At 40.8% G+C, this 26,380-nt stretch overlaps 1 protein-coding gene across 2 annotated transcripts; it reads left to right on the top strand.

Moving 5' to 3' along the window:
- The first annotated feature begins 602 nt into the window (after positions 1-602).
- Positions 603-17,189, top strand: TNFRSF11B (TNF receptor superfamily member 11b). 2 transcript variants are annotated; one of them, XM_069005376.1, is made up of 6 exons: positions 603-879; positions 1,097-1,154; positions 10,396-10,765; positions 14,261-14,455; positions 14,782-15,006; positions 16,050-17,189. In XM_069005376.1, the coding sequence occupies exons 2-6, from the start codon at positions 1,125-1,127 to the stop codon at positions 16,436-16,438; spliced, it is 1,209 nt and encodes a 402-aa protein (XP_068861477.1). In that variant the 5' UTR covers positions 603-879; positions 1,097-1,124; the 3' UTR covers positions 16,439-17,189. The 2 variants fall into 2 exon arrangements, with proteins under 2 accessions (XP_068861477.1, XP_068861476.1); XM_069005375.1 differs by having other exon boundaries at positions 604-879; positions 1,058-1,154.
- The last annotated feature ends 9,191 nt before the right edge of the window (positions 17,190-26,380 follow it).

Genomic DNA, 26,380 nt, shown 5'->3' with positions numbered 1-26,380 from the left:
TCTTTTGCCAATCCTGCTCAGCCTTGTGACTCAAAGGGGCAAAACTGCACAGCCCAGTGCCAACAGGGGCCCCAGTTTCAAATGCTCAAGAGCTGGTATATCCAGAGCGGAGGTTTTGGTCTGGCCTGTGAAAAGGGAGAGAAAACCATCTGTGAAATCTGGAGGCACATCTAGGTTTGGCTTCTACCCCAGGATCCCACAGGCTCCCATAATCCTTTATGGCTATCTGCAGGTTGGGAGAAGAAATCCTTTCTCTGCACTTTTCCTCTGCTCCACACCTGACACACACACAGGTTCCCCGGGGCTTCCATAGAGCCTTCGGAGCGCTCCCGGGAGGCACGAACAGCAGGGTTTGGTCCTTTCGGCTTTAGAAAAATGCCCTTTTCTAACTTAAACTAGGAGGAAGGAAGAACAGCCCCCTGAGTGGGGCTTCTCCTGTGGGCAGGAGCATGCTGAAGACACGACTGTCGCTGTCAAATCACAGCAGAAGCCCCGTGTCGCCGCTCCCCCGAGCCTCTCCCCGGGGCCGGAGCAGGCCGGCGGCGCTCGGGCAGCCTCGGCGAGAGGCGGGCGCCGTCCCTCGCATTCCTGCCTCAGCAGGGAAGGGGAGCGAGCGGGGACGCTCCTTCTCCTCAGCTTCCCCGCCCTGGCCTTTGCTTCCAGCCAGCCCCGCTGCTGGGAGCCCCCGGGGAGCCGAGCCAAGGAACCGGAGTCTCCCCGCCGGCCCCGCTGCTGAGGGGAGCGCAGGGCGGCTCAGCCAGACAGCCAGACAGAGAGCAATTAAACCCTCCCCTGGCCAGCCCCTGACACTCCCTCCTGCATTTTCCAGTCTGTGGTTACGGCGCTCAAAGGGTTCCATTAAGTCACCCAGTTTTACAGGTTCCTTAAAAAAAAAAAAGGGGGGGGGGGAGGGAGGGAGAGTTGGGGGAGGTGAGGGGGAGTGCTCGAGAGAAAAGTTTGGTCATGGCAGGGAATGTGTGATCAAAGCTGAGCCCAAGCTTCCTGTTACACCGGGACTATATATATATCGTGTCTTTAATGTTGGGGATGTAAGCAGCTGCTGGAGCCTGGCGCTGACTCTCTGCCTGATTCCCAGCGCGCTGAGGTTTCTTCCACCGACCACAATGAACAAGTTCCTGTGCTGCACGCTTGTGGTGAGTCCCTTCGGAGAGGTAGATAGGCTCTAGGATGCATTGCAGCTTCAGACATCAGGCTGGAGAGACACGGCTTTTCTTCTGGGGTTTTTGTTTTGGGTTTGGGGGGGCATTGTTTGTTTTTTTTTGTTTGTGGGTTGCTTTGCCTTCTCTCCATTTTCTTGGTAAACCCTTTTTGTTTCATCTCTCCCAACTTTCCTGGTGAGTTTGGAATGTGATGGACATGTCCAGCTCCAGGGAGACAGCAGGGATTTTCATCCCATTTTCAAGGTAGTGGCATGATTTGCTTTCCTTTTGCTTTTATCTGTCTTCCTCCCTCCTTTTGTAAGGCCTCATCGTATTGGTCTGAAGCAAAACCCTGTATCGAGTAATGAATTTAGAAACTGTAGGCTGGAATGTTTTTTTCTGATTTACAAAAGCTCCATCCCTGCCTGCCTCTAATCTCTGCTGCAGTGGTACTTTTGGTATCTCAGATACTGGGCTGGCTTTTTTACCCAGGAAAACCACTGTGAACTCCACAAAAAAAAAAAAAAAAACCCAAAAAAAAAAAAAAACCAAAAAAACAAAAAAACCCACAAGTGTGTGGTTCTTGTCTTGGCTTAGAAAATTCAGCCTCATATGCAAGAAAGTGATGAATTAGTAGCTGTGCCAGTAGCTATTACAGAAAAAGTTGTGTTATTAAATCTGGTATAAGCCTCTGCTTTAAAAAGTTTTTGTTTACTTGGTGATTTAGTAAGATGCTTCCAGGTGCAAATTTGGAGATGTTAGCAGTGCAGTAAATCTTTCAAAGTGTTATTTAATCCATTTAGTCATATGGAATTGTATATGAGTTCAGTTTAATTAAAACCTGCTTACAGACAGATCCTGTGTGACATCTATTTGGAGGCTATTCATCTTTTGCATAAGGAAACTTTCAAAGAAAAACATTAAAGATAATATTCAGAGCAGGCTGAATAACTTGCTTCTGGGTTGTTTTGGTGAGTACATTGGCATTAATGTTGTGGCAGAGCATTAGAACTGAGATCCATTTATTCTGAAAGCTTTTTATAAATGCAACGAGATTTCCAGGATCTGATGAGTAATACGTGTTTATTATTCTCTGTACAACTTTCTGAAAGAGCTTTTTGAGAAACAAACCCAAAGTAATTAATGGTGCAAGGGAAGAAAAATTTGTCAGGCTTGTGGTCGGCAGATTGAAATGCAGGACAACTTTTTCATTTCATGTCTGATGTTGTGCCTGCTTTTTCAGTATGAAATCACAGGAAGTTAATCTGGGAATTTCAGCAATATCTAGTTATCAACTTGCCTTCTTATCTGTGGCTGTCATAAAATAATCACATCAGGATTTTGATCTTGATTAAATGCAATGTGCCTATTCATGTTCTCCCATACAGTAATAGCATTTGGTGAAGTTCAGCTTAATCCTCTGACAGATGAGTCTTGGAGCTGAAACACATCAGTGACAGTAGATAACAAAGAGCTTAATCATTCAACTGCATTATTACTATTATTATTATGCAATTTATTTTAAATTATTGTGACATTTAAGTAAAATTAGTGAAGTTCAAGTACTATCAGATGTGCTAGAGCTCAGAAGAGTAGCTTTAGTACCTGTTTTATAAGACCCCTTTTAGGAGGCACAACTGTTGTTCAAAGTTGTGTTTGTTTGGCTCACACACCTCCAAACCTGGTTTGGAGACATTGTATCTAAAAAGACTTTTGGAGCATGATGAGAACCTTGGCCTCTTTGCTAAGGTTTCAGAAGGGTTACCTGGTGCACTCATGTTTGTGTTGTTTGCTTGGAACACTAAAGCTGCTTACAAACATTATGAAATTGGTCTAAAGAAGTTCCCCAGAGCTGAATCTCATTACTTGTCATGTAACTATCTTGACCCTTATACTTGACCTTTCTCTATTTTGGATCTCTGGGCACATGTGACATTCTTTTTCTGGCCTGCCTGTTGGGTTTGCTGTGTGTAGGCAGCAGTGGCTTTGCAGCCCGCGAGGGTAGGAGTTATCTTTCTGTCTGACTTTCTTTCTGTCTGCATGTGTCTTGGTTAAAAATAAAACACTAAGGTTACCAGAAGAATTTGTAAAAAATATTGTCGAAATTGAAGCAACACCCACTGTTCAATCTCATGGAAAACTTAAATTTTTTTCCTTCTGTAAAAACACCTGTTTGCACATAGTACTGGACATACATTCTCTAGCTAGCAGTCAGCTGTTAGAAATTATGTTAGTGCAAAGGGAGACTGTAGTCACTGTGGGAGCACCCCAGCTTTGGGTTAGCTCTAAATCTTGCTGTCGCTCTGGTGAATAATGTTCCAAAATGTAAGACATGTATTTTGGAGAGTATCTGGTTAGTTTTTCCTGCTTTCTCCCTCTACAGGCTTCAAGGCAAATGTAACTCATATAAATGAAGACTTTCAATTTAGCACTTGTTTGATAAGATGTAAAACTGCTCTTCAGCTGAATTTCATTTTCCTACCACTGAAAATGAAACAGTAGTTTCAACCCCTAAATTGCTTTGTGAATGACAACTAATGGTGCCTCAAAAAGTCTCTACAAGACTTGACTTTTTGACATATTGATTTACTGGTAGAGAAATGAAGACAGTGTTTCATAGCCTCAGTTTTCAATACGGGTCACTCAGGAGAGTCACCAGTTGGATTCCTTATGTAAAAGAACAGCCTTCACTTTATGAAGTGTCTTCCCAACAAAAGTAGGTTCTGTTATATCCAAAGTGAGTGGATTACAATGAAGCAGAATGGTGGAAGAGCTTTATAAGCTGAACTCAAACCAGTGAAAATGACTCCATGTTAGCTTTCACGGTGTACCTGGCACTCGGCTGTGGTCTGCAGAAAGGTCCTTTGTCTGGGCAGCACTCTTGTGAGCCTGCAGCAATCCATGGTTCATCAGTGCTGCAGAGCTGCTGGCCCAAAGAGGTTAAATCTGGTGACTGCATGGGCCTCCAGAACAGCAAGATAAGAAGGATGAGAGCTGGATGGGAGTAATTTCTCCCAGGATGACAAGTATTTTACAATGGTTATTTTCAGCAGGTGGACATGGACCTGATCCAGCACAGCATTGTCCCATACTGGATCTGAGACACAAGCTGTTGATGAGGAGGAGCTTGATAATATCATCCAGTGCTATAATATCATCCAGTAATATTTTGCCAGTGGGATTTCTCTGGGCCTGAGCATGATTTCAGTGAGGAATTCTGCCTGAGGGCTGAGGATATGTGAAGGCCTCCTGCCTTAGCTTTGTCCAAATATTTTGTGTAGAAGACAAAGTAGGAGAGTTATGAGGTTTTACTTTGAACCCAATGCAAACACTGGGAGCAATCTGACAGATGTCTTGAACGATTATTTATCACACAAGAAAATATGCTTTGGAATACTTGTGGAATGCAAAACAGAAACAGATTTATCTTTCTCAGCAAATTAAACATTCTCCTTTGGTCTACAACCCAAAACCACAAAGCCAAGCTATATAATAATATTTTCATATGCTGAAAAGCCACTTTCTTTTCTGCCACAAAGCAGTGATTTAAAGGGATGATGCTTGAAGGATTTTTACTTCATGTGCTTTGTCTTCTAGTTCATTTTAATTCAACAAGAGAAAGCAAGCAGCTCTTTGCCTTACATTTAAAGATGAAAGAAAAGGGGGTGTATTTTTTTATGCCCAGTATCTGAAATGAAATTTTACAATCACATTATTTCTCTTTCAAAAGCATCTTCTAAGGACTCAAATAAATGGACTGCACAGGCCTTTTATCTTAGCATTGTGTATGCTGACATAAGGATGGTATGGAGAAATATAGCTTCAGGCCTAATGTGCTGAGTGACACAATGAAAGAACTGCATTCTAACCTTGGGTACTTCATCTTGAATAAGTTCTCAGTATTTACTTGCATCACACTGACTTACACTAGACTTACATTCCAATATTTACAGTTCATCCCAATTCCTCACACTGAGACAGGCATCCTGAGAGGTGCCTAGGATTTTCCCCAGGGAGATGGATGAAGATTGAGTTCTTCAGTCCTTTCAGAACTGAGCCCATGACACTAGAACTCAATTTCACACAATAGGTTGTTAGATGTCGTTAGTGATACTAGGTTTTCTTTTGCTGTAACTATTTTATTACTGATAGCATTTCATATTCATAGAACAAAAAAAACCTCTAACATTTGGGAGGGTTTTTTTTAAATTGAGCCTTGCATTTCACTACCCCTAGAAAAAAATGTATCTGACTAAAAATTTATTTGTTGAGATGAAAAACATACTGAGCATTATTGGCTTCCCTCAGTGTTGGGATATAAAGGATTGGCTGAGGGTTTAAAACTGAAAGAAGCTGCCTGGATCTTTTTAGTCCCTTCTCCATCTCTTCCAGGAAACCAAATGTCATATCTACTTTCAGAGAGGCATTGAGAGCTATATTTAAGGTACATTTCTTGCACCTGCTTCTCAGTGAAAGGCTGTTCCCAATCTTCCTCTGATGAGAGAATCCCCTTTTCATTTGCCAGCATTACCCTTTAACAGAGAAAGTTCTTCTCTCTGAGGTCACTGTCTACCTGTACTGAATCCATAGCTTCTGTTATGACTTGCCAAGCTATTGAACAAGTCCAGATCCTCCCCAAGAAGAAGCTCCCAATTTCCTTCTAAACTTTCTCTGTATCGCTTCCCAGTGAATTAACCTTTCCTAAACAAGGATGAACAGAACTTTACACAATCTTCTGAATGACAAATCCATTAATTTGGCCATGTGTGGCACTGGTGGATGCCAGCTCTGGTTTCTTAAGGGTTATAGGATGAACATCTTCATTGTCCCTACTTCTGATTCCCATCAACTGAAGCCAGACTTGTAGTTTCTTCCTTCTTCCAGACTAGCACATGACACCTTTTCCAGCAAGAGCAAAACAGGCCAGTGCCAACATGATTATGGAAGAAATCTTGCTTTCTATGAAGCTTTTGGGGAGACCATTGTTCAAAACTAGTAAATTCTGATTATGGCATTTTCCTATGCTCAAATAGTGCTGTTTCTTACAGAAGAGATTCAGGTGCTTCGTATGTAGACCCCCTTTAAATATGGGCATTCAGATCAATCAGAGGTTTTATGTAGCTAAGAATCTGCTATCAAGTTGGTCATAGCATAGTTTAGGAGAGGAAATGTCAGGAATGACATAAAATTCATTTAAATACCATTTTAATTTGTCTTAGGAACATCCTTTTGAAGGGCCTCTCCTGATCATCCTTATTTATGTCCGTATTTAAGTTTCCACATCAGAGCAGCCCTGGAGTGCACAAAATGGATTTACCAAAGTAAACTGGCCTCATGAAAGTAAATCCAGAGATGGACCCCAGAGACACACCAGATGCACTGTAACCACTAATGCATGCTTGTCCATGAGAGCAGATTGAAGTTAGTCTAAAATATCCCCTCAGAATAATACATAATGTGGATGTCAGGTGCGCAGCACCATCTGTTTTGCTCAGCAAATCTGCTGTAACAGGTGATGCAAATTCCTAATGTAGGCACAAACTCAGTGTGTGTTAGGCCAGGAGAAAGGACAATTTAGTGATGTTCCCCTCCAGCTTATTCTGTGAACTGGGGGACAAAAAGAGTCTTTTCATTCTGTTTGTGCCAAGTTGCTGCAGTAAAATTAGTGAAAATTATATTTCATTATCTTCCACCATTACTACTGAATTTTTGCAAAACATCTGAAAAATAGATTGCTTTTACTTTGGCACTTGATGTAGGTTTAAAGCTAACTTCTGATTTGCAGGTTGCATATCAATATTCAGAGTACTCTGGTCTGCTACGTGTTTTCAGACTGCATAGAAGACAATTTTGCAGATTTTTTTTTTTTTTAAGTATTATCAAGTAACTTACAGTAGTGTTATGAAGTGTGGTATTGGGGATTGAGGTCTAGAATTGTACTTAGCAACGTACTAATGTCTGTATTTGGTCTAAAAAAAAATCCTGAAACAAAAAGCCCTAAAATGGGCTGTCTATGGCAGTGGTCAACACCTGATGCATAGAAGACATGGAAGAAAAAGACAGAAGAATATCACTATTTTTCCAAAACAGTGCTCAAACTCAAGCAATTTTTAGCTTGGGATTTCTTGATTAAAAGGTGATGTTTATGTTTAATAGTCCTTTATGATTTTCATCTATTACTATGTCAGGTAACATCATGAACTCGACTGTTTACAATGTCCTGTGGCAGTAAGTTGCACAGCTCGCTGTGCTAATAAGCTCATAGTAGTCAAACAGTAGCAATAATGATAATCTAGTTTATGTCGAAAATGATGTGTAAAATGCTCTGGTAAAATCCTGAGACATTGATTGCGTTTATATCTTTAGTTTGACTGAAGAATCTTTTTGTCACAATTTTTCACTAAATAAAATAGTTGGATCCTGCATACATGTGGCTCAGCCACTGATCAACAGATTACTGCAGCTATGTAATGTGTGTTTCTGGGGAAAAAAAAGGGAAAACAAGTGCGATGTGCTTTTGTTTTAAAAGCACAAAGAAAAAATCAAATGGGAAGACTGATTTTAGTGATGCTGATTTATTAATCCTATTAATATGGGGTTTGGTTATGCTCATTTAGATTAATAACATTCTGGTTGTCATTATTAGTTCAGAGTTACTGGTTCTTCCAAAGACAAAACTCTGCATATCTCACACACATAGTGTTCAAGTATTGTTTTGCACAATTTTTAAAATTGTGTTGAAATGTTTTCAATTTGTATTGGCTTGTTTCCACAGCTGTAGGTTCTCTAGGAAGCGTCTCCATTTTCCTCTACAAACCCCTATGCTTTCATACTCTGATTGTTGAATTCTAATTAATTTTAATGCTGAATCATCCCCTGCAGCAAAACTCTTTACTTGCCTCATACATGGTTTCCATTGTAAATAGTTGAGTAAGGAACATAGATAAAATCTTGTTGTTCTTGCTCCTACATGTTGCAGAGTACAGTTAAAAGTCATGAAATGATTCACCTACCTGTTTGTCACATGAAAATGTGTCACCAAGGGCAGAGGCACAACCCAGATGAGCAGATTCTAGTGCAGTGGCAGCTTTGGGTTTGTTAGGAGCTGTGCACTGCAGAGCAGGAATACTGGTGTTTCTGCATGAGGACGTGCTGCCCATATGACTGGTTGCTGTCCCTAATAATTTTCACAGTGTCACACTTCTACCTCTGTTGGGAATTGTCTTGGGTTTCCACAGAAACCTGCATGAAGTGTGTGTTGATTCTTGTCCTTGTAGTGCCTGTGCCACAGATTGTAGTCAGATATGTTTTGTGAGGGGAGCACATGTGTCCATGCAAGTCTTGGACTCTGGGATGCCAGTAATTGTATTATCTATTACTGAATTAAAACTATAGAAGAAAACTTTGCTGTTCACATCAACAATTAATGAGATTACCAGGACTTCCTTATTACTAGTAGATTTACCAAGGGTGGGGGCATTTTTCCTCAATGTAAAGCCACTCACTATTAAAAAATGTGCTGCGCCCTCTTTGTTAAATAGATCACATGAACCAGATCCAGTCATTTAAGGAAAATGGAGTTGCTCATCAAACTTCAAAGACTAATAAGGAATTTCTCACAATGAAAGGTATTGTGCATTGAGACCACAAGAAAAGTGAGATCTCCACCTCTAGAAATCATAGATTGGATAAGTTATCAGACTTAGTCAAAGGTAGCTACAAGAGACTGTAGGGAATATCCATACTATCTGCATTTCATTCCTCAGCCTAACTATAGCTGTATGAAAAGTGGATTCATAGACAGGCAACAGGAGAATGCATTTAAGAGTATTTGCTTAAGCAATAAGAGTTCCCAAGTTAAGCACCTAAGTTGTTTTTTGTGACTTGTGTTAATGCAGATGAAATTTTAAATTGTCCTTTCCAAACTTAATAAGACAATGGCTTTAGAAGTGCCATGATGTGGCAGAAGTGAGGCCCTTAAATGAAGCATCTCAAGGAAATACAAAGTTTAAAAAAAAAAAAAGTTAATTCCACTTATACTTTGGGGACATTTGGAAAAGAAGAAATACATTTTTGAAATTGAATTGGCAACTCTGTATTAGCTGAGGGGGATTAAAATAGCAACACAGATAAGTCTGTTAGATCTATAATTTGATTTGATACACAGAAAAACATCTTAAGTCAGAGCCAGTTTACTTCATCTTTATAAAATGTACAAGTTTTGGAAGAGAAGTGGCACATGCATGCAGTGCTGGGACAGAGCTGGGTTATCAGTGAGGAGGGGTCTGCTGTTGGCAGACCCTGTGGGGATCAGGGTGGTTCTCGAGAGTTATTTTTGTGGTAGACTGGTGGAATCACAGAAGTGATATGGAGGTTGTCTCTGCAGCAGGGCAGGGTGTCTCTGATCACTAGGTCCCAAATCACACCAGCAAAGCAGGCTGTTGCAGGAAGCAGGAGGACTGTGTCACTGCATATGCCAATACAGAACCAGCTTCTCACAACAGCTGTGAGCCTGTGGCTTTAGGTAGGAAATGAAAGCATTGGCCTGGTCTCTTCCAGCTCATGCAATTAAGTACTTAATGTGCCCTTCATAACCTGCGTCATTCTTTACCTCTGTGTCCAGCTGTGTCTTCCCCTTTGATGTAGCTGCCACATTGCATCCCAAGAGCTGCTGCATATCAGTGCAAAATTAAGTGGAAAGCATTAAAAAGTAATCTCTATTGTTCTAGCCATTAATTCCTGGTAAAAAAATAGCGTAAGCAAAATAGTGTGAGGAATCACCTTTAAAGGTGTGGTGATGGTGTGGTACACTGGTCAGATTCATATGCTCGGGCACAATTTCTTTTGCATCTGAGGTACTCAAGAACACAGCGGTGCATAATCCCCACGCTGACTGTGCATCAGATAAATTCTCTGGTGCCAGGCAGTAAAAGACCATTGCCCAGTGGTATTAAAAGGGTGTAAATGGGAGAAGAATAGGATCTACATCTCTGGAAGAACAAGGAATCACTTAGGTTGGGAAGATTTGCTAGATAAAATCCTAAAACTTTCCCATTCTAAGATAGACATGGGAGAGTCTGGAAGCTGGCCAGTATCTTGGCAATTTCTAATGCAAATATTTGTTTGAGGATAGTGACATGAGTAGACTCATAAACTCATTAAAGTTCAGGTTTCTTTTTGATCATGGTGCTCCCCGGAACTAAAAGGAAGTGATGTTTTATTTTCCTGTCACTAGCTCTTGGACATTTCTGTTAAGTGGACCGTCCAGGATGACTCTCCCCCTAAGTATCTCCATTACGACCCAGGGACGTCTCGCCAGCTGCTGTGTGACCAGTGTCCTCCTGGGAGCTACGTGAAGCAGCACTGCAGCGCCAGCAGCCCGACGCAGTGCGCCCCGTGCCCGGCTCAGTACTACGCCGACGAGTGGAACAGCAACGAGGAGTGCCAGTACTGCAGCACCGTGTGCAAGGAGCTGCAGTTCGTCAGGCAGGAGTGCTCCAGCACGCAGAACCGCGTCTGCGAGTGCGTCAAGGGCAGGTACCTGGAGCTCGAGTTCTGCTTGAGGCACACGGAGTGTCCGCCCGGGTTCGGTGTTGCACAGGCAGGTGGGTGCAGCTCCTCCATAGGCACAGACTGAATTAGAGCCCTGCCGCACGTCCGCCGTTCATGGCGCTTACAAGATTAGCAAAGAGGCTTGTCCAGATGAAATTGCAGGACAGTAAATTGTAAAGCCAATTGAACCTGTTCTAGTCTGCATCATTTGGGCTGTAGCCAAATGAAGGTTTCTCAGTGGAATACCCTGCTCCTGCTGTAATATATAACGTAATGGCAGTAGCAAATGTAGCAAATTGCACTCTAATGAGAAACATGATGGATTGGGTCTTTTAAAGGAACATTATCTGGAATGTAGTATTTGTGTGTGTGATAAATAATAATGTTTTTCGTTTTGAAATCTGCTGTTTCAAGCAACTGTGTATCTTGACAAACACCAGGAGCACTACATGTTTGACACCAAGTGTATAATTATAACAACATTAATATAGCTCTAGCATCACTGCAATATGTGGTAATAATTAATTATCACCATCCTAAGTGGAATTCTTAGGGAAACTGTTACTATTATCAAGCAAACAACCATTTCTTTGTCAAGCAGGCTGGCACAGTGCTGAATGTCTGATGGGGATATAGAGCAAAGCAGCACTTTTCAGTGGAGTGTATTCTTCATTTAAGACAACATAAATTGTTAAACCAATAATATGTTCTTCCTTCAAAACAAAATACATCATTTATTGTTTGGTAAATGTCATGGCCCAGTTTAGCTCCAGTATTTAACACAGCCTGAAAGAATTGTAAACTGTCATTGTATCAGAGCTTGATCACTGTCTGGAGAAGAGCACTGAGGAAGGAAATGCAGAAAATCAAAGCATCTCAGACACCCACAGGCAACCAGTCTCCAGCCTCCTGAATGATTTCCCTAGGAATGACGTACCTGCAGTGAGAAACACTAGGGCTGGCCTCTACATTTTAGAGCTGAGCTGAATGAGAGGCTGGAAGCCCTTTTCTGGGTTATGAACCTCTCATTGGAGAGCAACTTTGATGTGAGGAGAAATGTCACTGCTGTAGCTGCTCACTAGTCCTTGAGTAATTGGTTGATGAAGCATTACCCTGATGCCCTTCCACTGTTAAGCATTTCCACTGGCAGCTACCCCATTTCCATATTGTAAACCTTCATTAACTTAAACTATTATACCCAGGGACTTGGGTTAATGAGGTTCCACTGTATCTCAGCAGCAAGTCAAAAGGGGCCAGAAACAAAGTTCTCAGAAAGACTGTTTGGGAGGTGAACAAAGTATAAATTGTCTGAGCAACCAGCCTGCTGCATCCCTGTGAGCACAAGGAAATGTGGCAGACAAATTTCAATCCTTCAGCTCAGAATGAAGCAAACTTTTAAAGATAAAATGTTGAATTTTGTAATATCTTGAAAAATTGGTTTCCAAAAGACCATCAGATTGAACCAGCTAAACCCAAGCAGACCTCAAACAAGGAATGAAAACATTGTAAAAATAATTGCTTCCCCCTATGTCAATAGTCATTTTTTGAGGTGAGGCAGCAATTAAGAATTGAATAAGCATGTACTGCACTGTGTTACTGCCTTCTGCCATATGATAGCCCTGAACTTTGTAATGATGCAAATTCAGATGAATAAAACCTAAGAGTAGAAAAATATGATTCCACTCCCACACAGGGAGGTGGTGTGGTCCAGTGCCTCATTTAAGGCTTAAAGCATTAGAAATCTGTTTCCCCGGTGCCAGTTGTCCACGATTACACTGGGATATCACCTTGCTTTTGTAATCCCCTTTTGTGCGTGCAGATTAAGGCTTTGTTCCTTTCTGCCACGGCCGGCCCTGTGCGAGGCAGGGTTTATAGCATCACTGTTCCGGGGAAGCAGCACTGCTGCGAGGCAGCTCTGGCTCCCCGGTGGCGGCTGCCGTTTCCCTGGGAAGAATGGGGGATTCCAAGCGAGTTGGAGGGAGTGGCAGAGGGGGCAGGCAGACAGAGGCAGTTTGTGCCCTGAACAAGAGCGGCGAGGTGAACAGCGAAGAACCTGGCAGAGCTGGAGGGTGACTTTATGCTCAGCGATGAGAACACTGATGGATTACCCGGTTCATTCCTCTCTTGTGCTGCAAAGATTAGGCAGGAAGCTCTGAGCAGAACGGTGCACCATTTGCAGGAACACTCCTTTCTTCCACTTCTTGCTGCCAGAACACAACAGCATCCCGTCTGTAGCAGGGAAAGTTGCTAAAATCCAGCTGATTCAGGACAGCTGATGGCTGCCCGCGCCGTGCAGGTGCTGGCTGGAGCTTTGTCCAGCCCATAACTGCAGGCAGCGCACATTGCGCAAGGGCAACGCTGTGGCTGCAGAAAGCACAGGATTTGGGAGGTGGTTGGCAACATACAGGGTCTCTGGCAACTATAAACTCCTTTGTTTTCACTCGTTGTCTGATGCAGTGCTAAGTCAGGTTATATGCAAGCACTATGCTTTATTTCACAGCTGGTTCAAAACTTGAGATTTATACTCTTTTTCTCTAAGGATTTCCCAAAATAAATAGAAGATTACTTAAAAGCTAACATTAAAATAATCATCCACATGTAAATACTTTAAAAATACACTAGATGGAGGTATTTTCTTAATTCAAGTATAGTTTCCAATTATTTCGAATAAATTTTAAGTATGTGCTTAAGTTCATGTTCATTAATGCACTATTAGATACCAAACGTTAGGCACTTGTTAAATGTTGGATGAATAAGGATGAATTAAGAGTGAGTATACAGCAGTTATTGGTGCTGTTACTTTCCTGACACTAGTGGTTAGACTGCATAGTTTCAGATTTCATGGATTAGTTTTCTTCCTCTTTGTAAATGTGCTAGAACCATATGTTGTCATTCTGTTGTTGTATGATATATTTAGTTCTGAAGTAAAAATATGCATTATAAATCACCAAGCAAAACATGTATGTCTATTAAATACTTTTGTTACATTGGATACTCTGCTTTCTTTGCTTTTAATAATACTTAATTCAAACCTCAAAAGAATTTCAAAATTGTTGTCTTTAGTTGATATTTAGTTGGGTTGTATTTTTATCTAGAACTGAAGTAATTCAAGTAAGTTTCTGGGCAGTTATTGCAGAGTGAAATCCAGAACACATTTTTTGCCGTTTAATTGCTTTACAGAATATTTGTACAGTTGAAGGATGAAGATCAGACATAGTGTAATGTCTGAACAGATTCAAGTAATTGAGGTTTTAAAGATATTACTTTACTAAATTACTGGTTTAATCAGTGATCACTGATTTTAAACTTGGTAACAAGCATATTTAAGAGTACTATTTACTGTATTACACCAGCAGGAACATAATTCTCTTTAGGCATCTTCTGTCTTTTTTTTTTTATAAGTGATTCCTTAGTAGATCACAAACATGAAAAACAGAAGCATGACAGTTTAGAGAGGAATGTTTTCCTTGCTTTCTGTATTCTTTTAAATTTTTTTTCCACAGTTGAGGTTATACATAATTGAATGCATTGTTTTCCTGTTTCCACAGGTACCCCTGAGAGTGACACTGTATGTGAGAGATGTCCAGAAGGATTTTTCTCAAATGAAACCTCATCCAAAGCAACCTGTCTTAAGCACACCAACTGTAGTGCCCTGGGTTTCAAAATAGCTTTGAAAGGAAATGAGGTTCGTGACAACATCTGTCAGGAAAATACAGATATGACACCTCAAAAATGTGGAATAGGTGTGTATCACATTCAAGAAGAATGCTCTGAAAACATACCTTTAGTGATCATTGAAATTAATTTATCAAAATATGGGATAAAAATACCTAGCTTGTTAGCTCTTTGCCTGCTATGGTGATGGCCATAGTAGAATTTTAACTATTGTAGTTCAGACTAAAAAGAACTCGAGCAGAAAGAGAAACAGCACTATAAAGATAACTCCTTAGTCTGTTTTGCTAACACGTTTTCTAATCATTCTTGCTGCTTGGGTTTTTTTGTTGGTTTTTTTTTTTTTTCTGAGTCAAGGTAAGAGATCAGAACAACTGACATCTCTTTCTCATTTCAGATGTAACCCTGTGTGAGGAGGCTATGTTCAAGTTTGCTGTTCCTACTCATCTCACACCTAAGTGGCTGAACATACTAGCAGACAGCTTGCCTGGGACAAAGGTTAGCACAGAAGATATTGAAAGGATTAAACAAAGGCACAGTCCTCAAGAGCAGACCTTTCAGCTTTTGAAACTATGGAAGCAGCAAAACAAAGAACAGGATATGGTCAAGAAGATTATCCAAGGTATCTTATTGTGACAGCATGTGCATTATAAACAACCTTCTGAATGGCATTTTAAAAACTGTTTGGGATCAAATACCCCCTGGGGATGTGTTGTGCTTGGAGAAGGGTTTGCAGGGGCTGACTGAGATACATCGATGCAGTGAGCATAGAGAAGATGGGGGGAAGCAGGAACAGAATTCCACTTCTCCAGATCAGTCAAGGACTGAATTCTTCCCAGACTTGTGGCCCGCTTTGGAGCGTGTGTTGTGCCATGACCAAGGTCCCCTTTTGAGACTGCACAACATGCGAAGAATTTTGATCAAGTGAGGAAAGTGTTTTCCACTGTAATGTCTGAGCAGTTGATGTTAAAGGGAGCTGGTTGCCTGCAGTTGAGAGTGCAAGTTGTCTTCTATAAAGTGGAGGTTGATATTTTGGACTGGGACATCTATCCACAGGGTATGGGCACATGGGAGTGAGGAATACACAGACAGGCTTTCCCTACTTTTTCCCTTCTGGTACCTATTTGTCATGCTGATTCACTGCTTTGTTTGTGCTGAATCTACCAAGACAGGTTTCAAAGATGAAATAGTGCTGCAGTGTTAATAGCAAGATTTTTTACAACAGTCAGGCCAACTCTTTTCGTGTAAGCCACCATCAACAACCACCATATTCGAATGGCATATAGTCCACTCAGAATAGATTTGAAAAATGCTGCAGAAATGTTTTCTTAACCCTCTGCTATTTAGTATGTATGCTTATGTCAGACTGTGAAGTGTATAGAGTACTTCAAAATTCAAAATTATTATTTTAATAAAGCTTGCCTAGGCATTTCTGAACAGAATGAGCTAAATTTTCATTCACTGGAACCAAATACTAGGAGTCCTGTCACATACACACAACATTTTACAAAATAGATAAGCCTAAAAAAGCAAAGATGAGAGAATTATTTGAAGCGAAGGTATTTGGAAAGCAAACTCACTTTGGAATTGTGGAAACTTTTCTGCGGGCTACAGTAAAGTTGTAATGTGCTGTACTTACCTCTCTTCTCTTTTTACTTTCTATAGATATCAATCTTTGTGAAAACAGTGTCTTCAAGCATGTTGGCCACCTGAACCTCACCTTTGAACATCTCAGCATGCTGATGGCAAGCTTACCAGGCAAGAAGGTGGGAAAAGAAGATGTTGAGCGCACAATGAAACTATGTCAACCCACAGAGCAAGTTCTGAAGCTTCTCAGTCTGTGGAGAATAAAGAATGGTGACCAGGACACCATTACAGGTTTAATGTATGGACTGAAGCACTTGAAAATGTACCACTTTCCAAAACGAACCATCCAAAGTCTGAAAAAGGTGATTAAGTTTCTTCACAGATTTACAATGTATAGATTATACCAGAAACTCTTTTTAGAAATGGTAGGGAACCAACTTAAATCTGTGAAAGTAAGATGTGTCTAGCTCAAGATATGTTTCTCTCTCCACTGACTATTTTTTCTCTAATTACTGCCAGCAGTAATTAAACTGGAACATTATTTCGCCACATTTTGATTTACTATTTATAGGAATGCCTGACTGGAATAGTTCTAAGTCTCCTGATGGTTTTGAAGGTTTATTTTTTCTTTAATAAAAATCACTTTTGTGAAAGCTGTTAATCCAATGATAACACTAAGAGCCTGATTCTGCATTTTTGCACATTCAGAGTTGAAAAGTCCCACTACAGTCACTAGATGAGAAAGGAATGCCAGACCAGGCTCTCTACTTCAGTATTTGCTATTTATATTCTTCAAAGAATAAACATTTTTGTTGTACATATTTATTAAGTTAAATGGAAATTGTATGAGTCTGAATTTTAGGAAGAGAAATGGAAAGCACACTGTATATTTTCTAGTTAAACAAAAATGATTCCATATATTTTTCTGGCAAAATTTTGTAGCATGCCCTAAGAGTTATTAATTTCTTTACATTTTGTATTTAAAAAAATGTATTATTGCTTAGTATTATTTGTATAAGTTGTGGTATCTTTTGGTAAGGATGTTTTAATTTATCCAATGATTTTAACTCAAATACGGTGAAAATATAGCTCAAGTGACCTGAATATTTAAATATTCTGTGAGGAAGTGAATGTACCATATTTAAGAAGCTGGATTTTTATATAGAATTTCATAATCTTATTTTATAAAACAATTAAATTTTTCAGTTTACTTTTTGACTGGTGTTTTACTCTTGACTCTGATGTGGGAACTAATTACAAAGACAGACTATGGGGATTTTGCACCTTATCTTGGGCCTGGGTCTCTGCTACTCCCTGTCTGGTCTAGTAGTTGATATGTGAACCATGTAAATATTGATGAGCACTGGATTTTCACGGTCATTGCAAAGATGTAGAAGAAGCTAAAAAAGTATTAATGGTTCCAGTCTAAAAGGCCCAGGTGGTTGTGATACAATTGATTACAACTCCACAGACACATTTGGGCCAGCACCACTCTTGGCCCAGTGATGTTCTTGGAGAGCTCACAACCTTTGCCCAAACCACAGCTTGTAATTTCATGGAGGAAGGATGATGCATGGGCCTGACAGGCTTGGAAAGCCTCACATACTGCCACTGTGTTTAAAGGAAGGGAACACAGAGAGGTCACATAAGAAAAATAGTCATTTACCATTTCCCTCAGCTACAGGATGAGGCACCTACAAAGCCCTGAGCCCCATAAAAACAGAACAGAGAGTGGATGAGTGTCCTTATCAAAAGCTCACAATTTTATGGACCAGTGGTCATTCACAATGCAAACCAAAGGCTTTGGTGGCTTCAGAGAGAGACTGTCGTCTTGGGTTTTTTTCTTTAAACCATGTGAACAGAGCTTGAATATTCAACATATTCTTTTCCATTGTTTAAGGAAAGGAAATCCGTAAGCATTTAGGCTTGTATGACAAATATCCTTCTACTACAGATGAGAGGAACTTAAGCAAAGAATGAGAAAGATTTCTGGTTAATACAATAGGTGCTCATTAGAATTGCTCTCCATACAGAGAATACCAATGGGACATAATGATTTAAAATACTGGGGATTCATTTCTCACTGAATTCTCACATCACCTTTTTATCAAAAGGAATAAACTCCCTTTTAAATTTCACATGCTATTAGCATCTCATTTATCGGTGTAGCTGAGAAATGGTGCTGAACACACAAAAATTTCCTAGTTTTGTGTTGATTCACTTGGGATAATTTACATACTTCTACGACAGAAAGTGGTTTTACATATAATTAAAAGATTATAACAACAGAGTCTCAAATTTGCAAAATAGATACCAGATGTTTCCATGACTCTGACAGGTGTGGAGGTTTGGGGTGTTCTAGGTGTTAAAGTGAGAATAATGATCTTACTGGCAACAAAATGAAGATCACATACACATTGTAAACAATATCATCTGAATCCTGTCTACATATAAAACAATTTTGTAACTGATAGTATAGTTATATTATCAAGTAGAAATATAATTTAAAAATGTTTCACAGAGATAGAGCACTCTAGAGAAAAGCACAGGTGATTCTTAGTACATGGGTTTTCATTTATACCTTTATACTTCCATTTTTCAAATAGTTATATTTAACTCTCATTGTAAACAATACAGTGTTTGTGGTCCTTCAGGAATGACAATAGTGAAGAAGGTGCTTGGAGCCAGAACCTACAGTTTTTGCTATAACTACCATGTGAACATGCTGTGCTTCACTACAGTAGAGTATGTCCTGGACTGGATTTCCTGGGAAAATTTAGCATTAAACTATTACCTGTGCCTTTCAAAATAGGATTTTTTTCCCCCTAAACTTAAAGATACACATGCTTAATGAATTATACTTCTTAAAGCTGATTCAGTTAATCAGTTGCCCATGCTCAGGTAGACACTTCTCAGTCAGTTTGTGCCTCATTTATCAATTCAGCTTCACTCAGCTGGAATGACTTGAACACATCCTGAGCAGACACATTTAAACTGTATTCCCTTCCCCAAAGAGCCTCCAGCCGAAAATAGCCAAGACAAACAAAAGCAAGACCCAGGATAATGAGGGAGAGGGTGAGGCAAACAGAAAGTAGGAGGAATGCTTGGAAAAATGTGGGTTTGGGGGTGGTAGCTTGTTTTATAAGGAAGGCTGCAGGAGAAAGAAGATGTGCAATGGGTAGCAGGTGGGAGAGGGGTCCCTCTGTCCATGGCTTGGAGGAAATGCTGCTGTGGGGAGGAAAATGTGAGGTGTGAGGGCTGGGGACAACCAACCAGAGCTGGGCCTTGGGGGTGACTTGAAGAGGGGTTCTGTGCTCAGGGTGCCCTGACCTACCAGGGTAACAGTGCCTGCTCTCCTCCCAGCCTGCCTGATGGTCAAACTTGGGAAGCAAATGTTTTGCCATCCTCTGGCCAGAAGTGAGGCCGGCCTTGCCTTGGGGTGGAAAGGAGGAGAGGAACAGGGAAGCAAGAAGAGTATGCTGCCTCTGCTGCCCCAGCCAGGGGCAGGGTTTGTCCTGTCCTGTCAGCTTCCTCTTCACTGAGAGAAAGGAAAAGCTGTTTGGGGAATATTTGAAGGAGACAGTGAGATGGGCTTTAAGGCAGGTTCTTCAGCTGTCATCTGTCCAGCTCTGCTCTCGAAGCATGGAAACAACCCTGACCTACTGAAAAATAACATGGGTTTAAAGCACAACTTTATGATTCCAAAATTTTTTACAACCTTGTTTTTTAAATGTTTTTTTTTTATATGTACTTGTCCTCCATCAAGGCAGTCTCTTGAATTCCAGAAAATGCTTTGGACTATGGGGGAAATTAGTGAAGAAACTAGATACTAATCTCTGTAATAATATTTTTTTATGCTGTGCACATCACCAAGTGCAATAGACCCTGGCCTGGTCCCTGACCGTGGCCCATGAATGCTCTCATAGTAAAAATTGATAGTATAGCCTGCTATAGACTGAATGTTTTAAAAATAAAGCCAGGTATTAGATAGCTTTCAAAAAGTTTAGAGAAGGGGAATAATGATGTTTCAAAGTGATGGTTAGGAATGCGCACAAAACTGAAACCAAGCACCACACACACACACACGATACACCAGGAACACAACTTATCCTGGGGCTTCAACAGGCCATGATGGAGACTGCAGCTCAACCAAGCCCTTCATCATCCTCAGACATCCACCCTGCCTGTCCTGATATAGGTTAACATTGCCACATCCAAGGCACAGGTGTCTGGTTTGCTCGTGAATCACTTTCAAAGTGGCCAAATTTTCAGCCTTAAAGTAATTCAAAACCATGGCTCAGAAATAAGCAAATATTTCTAGAAAAAGGTACCAGTAATTTCTGCAGACTATCAGAAACTGTTCAGTTTTGGACAAATGTCAAATATGAAAAAGGCCCACCCTTCAAAATATTTATTTGTTGAAATAATGTGGAGAAATAAAAATTGGACAAAAAGAACAGAAAAAAAAGAGTTTTGCATTTTTCTTCCTTTACCTTAGATGAAGAAGCAATATTGACAATATGCTCAGTAATGAAGAGAGAAAAAAATATATACAAAGCTAAGGCTGTGGTCATTGTGTGACTTTTCCCAGTGGAGTGAAGGACAAATCTATGGGAAAAGGACTAAAAGAATGGACTCAGAATTGCAGTGAATTGAGTAATTCTATTTTTACATTAGACTTTTGAACTGAAAAAAACTTGAGATGAAGTAAAGCAGATGAACAGAATGTGAATGTAATTTATTCCACTCATCATCATCTTCATCCCTTGTATTTATGGCAAGTTTGCGTAGGATTCCTCTGTTTGTCTTTTCGCATTTAAAAAAAGTTCTTTCATACTACCAGGCTATTTTTTTAAAATCATCCTGACCTTTAGTACCTAGGAGGTTATTTAAAAGAAACCACATGATGAAAGACTGTGGCTTTGGCAATATTTCTTATATGAAGAAGACAGGGTGTGGTTCAATAATGGTGAAGACAGAACTTTCCGGAGAATATTTTTCTCCTTTATTTCTTTATCTAAGAAGGCAAGTCTTCATTCTCTTTTAAATAAATAAATAAACTTTCTGGCAAGTAGGATATATATCATTCTGGATATGCAGAATTTTGTCAGCAGACAAAACAAGATTTCTGTCTATTGACAGTATCAGTGGTGTGGTATTTGTGTTGTGCTACAGCTCTGCCTATGGCACTTTAGATGACTGGAATGGCACATCCTAAAGGATGATTAATCCCATTTAATACAATGGAAATTCAGTGTCGGTAAGAGATAGGTCAGGTCTTTCCATTCTTTGAACGGGAGAGACTGAGACATCAAAGACCAAGGTGCTTAAACACCAGCAGTTTTCACAGAAGCTTCTTTCTCCTGGCTGGAGTGAGGGAAGATGAACACAGGCTCACATTTTTGGGAAGGGTGTCCACACTTGGGAGATGTGTCAATGCTTAAAGTAGGGTGTGTTTTTTGGATTGCAACAAAACAAACTGAGAGTAGCTGGCAGGCTGGTGAAGCCATTGGGAAACTAGGCTATTCCTGTCTCTTGGAGCTAGAGAGAAGCAGCTTGGTTTGACACCGCGTGGGTTGGGACCCAACACGGGGATACAAGGAATGGGTAGTTACTGCTGTTGAGAAGTGTTTTTGAAAGTTTGAAAAGACTGACATGCTGAAACCTCAAGAAGACAGAGGAATGACGCAGAAAAATTTTGCTCTTGGTGCCTCAAAACCAGACTTTCTCTCTTGAAACAATCACAAAAACCAAGTACGCAGAAAAGAAAAGATTTCTTTGTCAGTTCTTGACAAAGACCCCAAAGCAGTATTTGGGTGATTTCGTGTTGTCAGAGGATGCTCACAGGCAAGCAATGGCAGCATCAAAGCAGTTCAATGCCCAGCTGTAGAAGTGGCAACCCAGTGATGTTCCCAGCCTCTCTCTGTACCCTCCATGGACTTGGGCACTTTAAACTCAGCACAAGGATGTTCAGTCCCACTAAGGAAGTTGCTGCAAAGGTCTGTGTGCTGAAATTGTGTCCCTCCCTTCCCACCCCACCACTGTCTTAGTGACACATGGTCTTACAGCCCGGCTCTCCCTTGTGGTGCAATCCAGCCAAGCGATTCCTTCAGGTGCAGATAATTACTCCACCTTCCTGCCGCACCTGGAGCTGCTGGTGCCCACCTCTCCTTATCCAAGAGCACACAGGGAAGGGAGGTGGCAACAGGAGTGAAATTCTTCTTCCCCAGCCTCAGGGGATTCTACCCACCTCCGCTGGGAAGGGGCCCTGACAGCCTGAAGGAGTCACCAGCCTCCAGCCTCCGTCCTGGAATGGGGCCACACCAGTGGCTGAGTGCGTATTAAACAGTTAAAGAAAAATGGACAGGCAGGAACTTAATTTGCATTAAACAGGCATAGAAAAAATATGCCTGCTCAGACACAAAGTCATGGCCAGGAGCCACAACCAGGGAAGTATCAAAACCGCTTTGTACAGCTCTGTGAATTCAAACTCTGAGTTAACTATTGTTAATTTAGTGTTCTTTTCAATTAAACTAATTGTAGAGTATTTCTACATGCACAAAGAAATAAATTTCAGAAAGAACAGTATTGGGTGAGACAACACAGGTCTGACTGTTCATGTCTCATCTTCCTCCTTAAAACATCACACAATAGCCCTATTACAGCTCTTTCTGCTTTCATGCTGCTCACAGTTTGTTGATGCAATTCGTTCCCCTGCTCTGGCAGAGAGAATGGCTCAGTTCTTACATTGCATTTTATTGCTCTCTCATTCAGCCACGCTGTCATCCTCATGTCACCATGCAGAAAACCTGCAAGGTACATACTGAGGCTGCAATGAGCAGCAATTAACCACAGAGCCACTGCCCTCTAAATAACTGACTCTACAAAAAATACTTTGTTACTGCAAAGGCTCCATCAGCGGTGACCAGGATGGCAGAGCACTGTGCTACTGCTCTGTGCTACGCTGTATTTACAACATGCTTTGGAAGTGAAGAAATTGCACCTATTCCCACAGAAATGTCCCTGCTCCCTCTCACATGATGATAAGAGGGTGGTTATTGCAACATCCCACAGTGTAATCCTGAAGGGTATAGGACAAACTCAAACACCCACAGAATACAGAATAAAAGGACTCTGACAAACAAAAAGCCTGGATTATATGTAGGGTAATGACTAGGAAAACCCTTGAGCTAGGAAAATACAGCCCTGTGAAGAATCATCATTGCTCCCACAGCTCAGGTATTATAAGACACATGCTTCAGTTTTGCTGGAGCAACAATAAATCTGACACCCACAAAAAAAGCGTCAGTCCTGTTGCCTGGTTAGCCTTGCTTGAAGCTAAAATACCCACAAGCCCATTCAGCACAGTAAGTATTTAATCAGCAGTTTCCTGGGTTTGCTCTCATGCCCTAGAGATACCATTCCCACAGAAAGTTTAACTGTAGAAATAACTGTATACTTCCAGAGTTGGCTATTTATACATGAAATAAAAATAATTACAATAATAAGAATAAAAAAACTACAGCTCCTTAATAGCCACCTCTGTTCTTTTTCTGTAGGAGAACGCTGTGTTTCAAATTCAGCCCTGGAGATATTTTTCACTCTCTCTAGAATAAGTTAATGTTCAATCCTGAGATGCCTGAAGGGAACTGCTTGCCAACAATAGAGGCAGGCTTGGAGTAATTTCCCCACCTCCTGAGCAGTTTACTACCTTCTTGGTAAGGTATCCTTTGGGAAGATAATGGGTCCTTGGCCCTCATCTACATAATGCTCAACGGTTGTTTTTTATGTTCCAAATGTAAGGTGTTTTCCAAAAAATTCCCATTGAGACATAACAAGCTGGCACTGTTTCCCTGAAAAATCCCAAGTACTGAATCTTGTGGGAAAGGATTCTGACTCACTGGTATTGATGGCTCAATACTGAGCTCTGATACGAAGAGTTAGGACAGTTGCATTATTCAAGCAGGAAGAAGAAAGCAATAGAAATAAGAAAGTGAGAATGAAGAAAAGAGTTTTATGTTTCCTTATGAATGAAGTCATATTGTAAGAAGAGTGAGGTTAGACTCATTTGTCCTACATGGCTTTAGCTAATCTGCTTGAATTTGTTTTTTTCAGGTTCTCTGTGTTGTGCCTAGGGAATACAAATTCAGTGTTGAATTTTAAATTCTAGGACATCTAGCTCTGCTTTTATCCCAAGCTATGAAAAAAGTCTTCCTCTCCTTTCTTTCCACCAGACTCTGAACACCCTGTAGTACTCCCTTCTCTGAGTAAAACCTGAAATGTATGAGAAAACACTTCTTTAAATGAACATTTTAGAACTGCCCTTTCTGGGAGGGCATCTGAATTATGAGATGGTTTTATTTATGTGTGATTTATCATGGCTTCGGGTGCACAGCTTATTCCTAAAAGTAAAAGGCAATCTTCAGCCCCATGTCAGGCATGAAAAGATGTGTTTACATTTCTTTTTTAATTATGATTTAAGTTTTATGCCTGGAATTCTTCACATATCCAAGACTTACTTGTTTCTGTGGGATTTCTAAATGTTTTAAAGGAAAGAGCTACTGGAAACTTAAATTGCCACAGGCAAGTAAAATAGAGCCAGTCCGCACTACTGCCAGTGCAGTTATTGCCAGCGTAGATAGTCATTGCTGCAAAAGGAAATACTTTCAGCTGCAGTGTCCAGACAAAGAATTATAAGGAAAAAATATTATTTGGGGGTTTATTCAGAGTAAGAAAATCTCCTTGCTTCTGGAAAGATGGGCTGAGGAGAAATGGATACAATTTAGTTTTAGCTCAGCTATACCATGCGGGATTACCCGAGCAATAACCACATGCACTGGGAGTCAGCCCAGCAGCCGACATCCTGCCTCCCAGCCTTCTCATCCCCCGAAGGCAACGCGGAGCACGGACCAGAGAAATTCTTGTGGAAGCTCAGATTTCAGACCCACTGGCTTTTCACTTCTACCTCCCAAGCAAACATTTGCTGGTTGTGCCAGAGGGGAATTTTGAGTCCACAGAGACAGACACCTGATTATCCAAAAGCTTTCTGGGTTATGCTAATGTGTCTGGTTTCAGTCTGGTCTCTGCAAATTTTCTGCAAACTCTGTTTCAAGTCCTCTTTTCTTGTGAATTTCTCTGTGAACAGAAATTTCAGTGGATGCCTGATTCAGTGGATGCTGTATACCTCGATTTGTAGCTTTTTAAATTTACTGCAGCCTACCTCAGATCAACTTCTGTCTTCTTGCTGCTACAGCTTCACCAGCAGAAAGGGGCCCTGGACAATATGAAAGACTAATGAATGAGCTATCCAATTCCTGGAGATGCATTTCCAGCCAGAGGACAAATCAGGAGTTACCACTAAAAAGCAGCCTCTGGGAACTCCTGTTACTGTCGCTTACTTGCTTCTGGAAGCAGCAGGAAGCTTGAGGAAAGGGTTAGTGCCTGCTTGCTGCTTGTTGATGGCAAGAACAGAGAAAAAAAAGTAACCTCAGCTCAAGTCCATGGGTCACTTCACCAGTTTACCCCAAGTAACAGTTTGGTTTCGTTTTAACTGCTTGATTAAGCATCAATATGCTACAAGTGGAGAAGCAAAGTATTTCATATTGTCTCCATCAATCGCAGTGAACACTTTACATTTCACTGCTCAGTCCAATGGCTTTGTTCTCAGAAAGATTTGGCATCAAGGTTTGTTTGAATATGGCCAAAGAGAGAGTTTTGGCTTGGATGGTCACTAAGTGCATCTGTCTGGCACTCTGCTCTGCTCTTCTCCATGGCCACAGAGCCACCTTGCTCACAGAGTCCACTGCAACCACGGGTGGGCAGAGCCCACAGGGGTTCAAGCATTTCATCTGATGTGAAATTTCCCCTTTCTCTGCCACCAGGGGTTGAGGGAACTCCAGCTGCAAAAATCAAGGAGTTTAGGTCATTCACACAGGAAAATTTGAAAGCACTCTTGAATTCAAAGCAAGCGGTTAAACTAAGCTTTTCCTTTTGGAAAGACTTATTTATTTGAAGTTAAATGGGCCATTCTGTTGCCCCCCACCAAGTCAAACAAAAGCAAATGTAGTATGTTTAACTTAAAGCATTTTAAATTAAAACAAAAGAGGAAAAACATCAATTCTTTTCATAATCCTGTTTTTATTTTCTAAGCATAAAAGAGCTGAGCTGAGGTAACATGGATGTCAATTCCACTTGACTGCAGTAGGTGGAACGGTTTCAGTTCACACAAAATCCATATATACCTGTAAAATTGGAGGGGGGGGGAATTGATTTAAACCATCAGAAATAATTAAATTATGAGTAAATTGTGTGTGTTTATGGTTATACAACAAATGATTAGATCTGTTTACTTAGAAGGCAGGGGGACCAAGAAAAAAGGGTTACCTTACACAGTGTAAATATGTTGTGGA

This window comes from Aphelocoma coerulescens, chromosome 2 (assembly GCF_041296385.1).
Source record: "Aphelocoma coerulescens isolate FSJ_1873_10779 chromosome 2, UR_Acoe_1.0, whole genome shotgun sequence".
In the NCBI taxonomy this organism is placed as follows: Eukaryota; Metazoa; Chordata; class Aves; order Passeriformes; family Corvidae; genus Aphelocoma; species Aphelocoma coerulescens.
This window is presented reverse-complemented; position numbering and strand designations above follow the sequence as displayed.

Coding starts and splice junctions, on each gene's coding strand:
- TNFRSF11B (XM_069005376.1), top strand. CDS start 1,125: ATGAACAAGTTCCTGTGCTGCACGCTTGTG. Junction 14,456..14,781: donor ACCTCAAAAATGTGGAATAG/GTGTGTATCACA, acceptor TTCTCATTTCAG/ATGTAACCCTGTGTGAGGAG. Junction 15,007..16,049: donor GGTCAAGAAGATTATCCAAG/GTATCTTATTGT, acceptor TACTTTCTATAG/ATATCAATCTTTGTGAAAAC.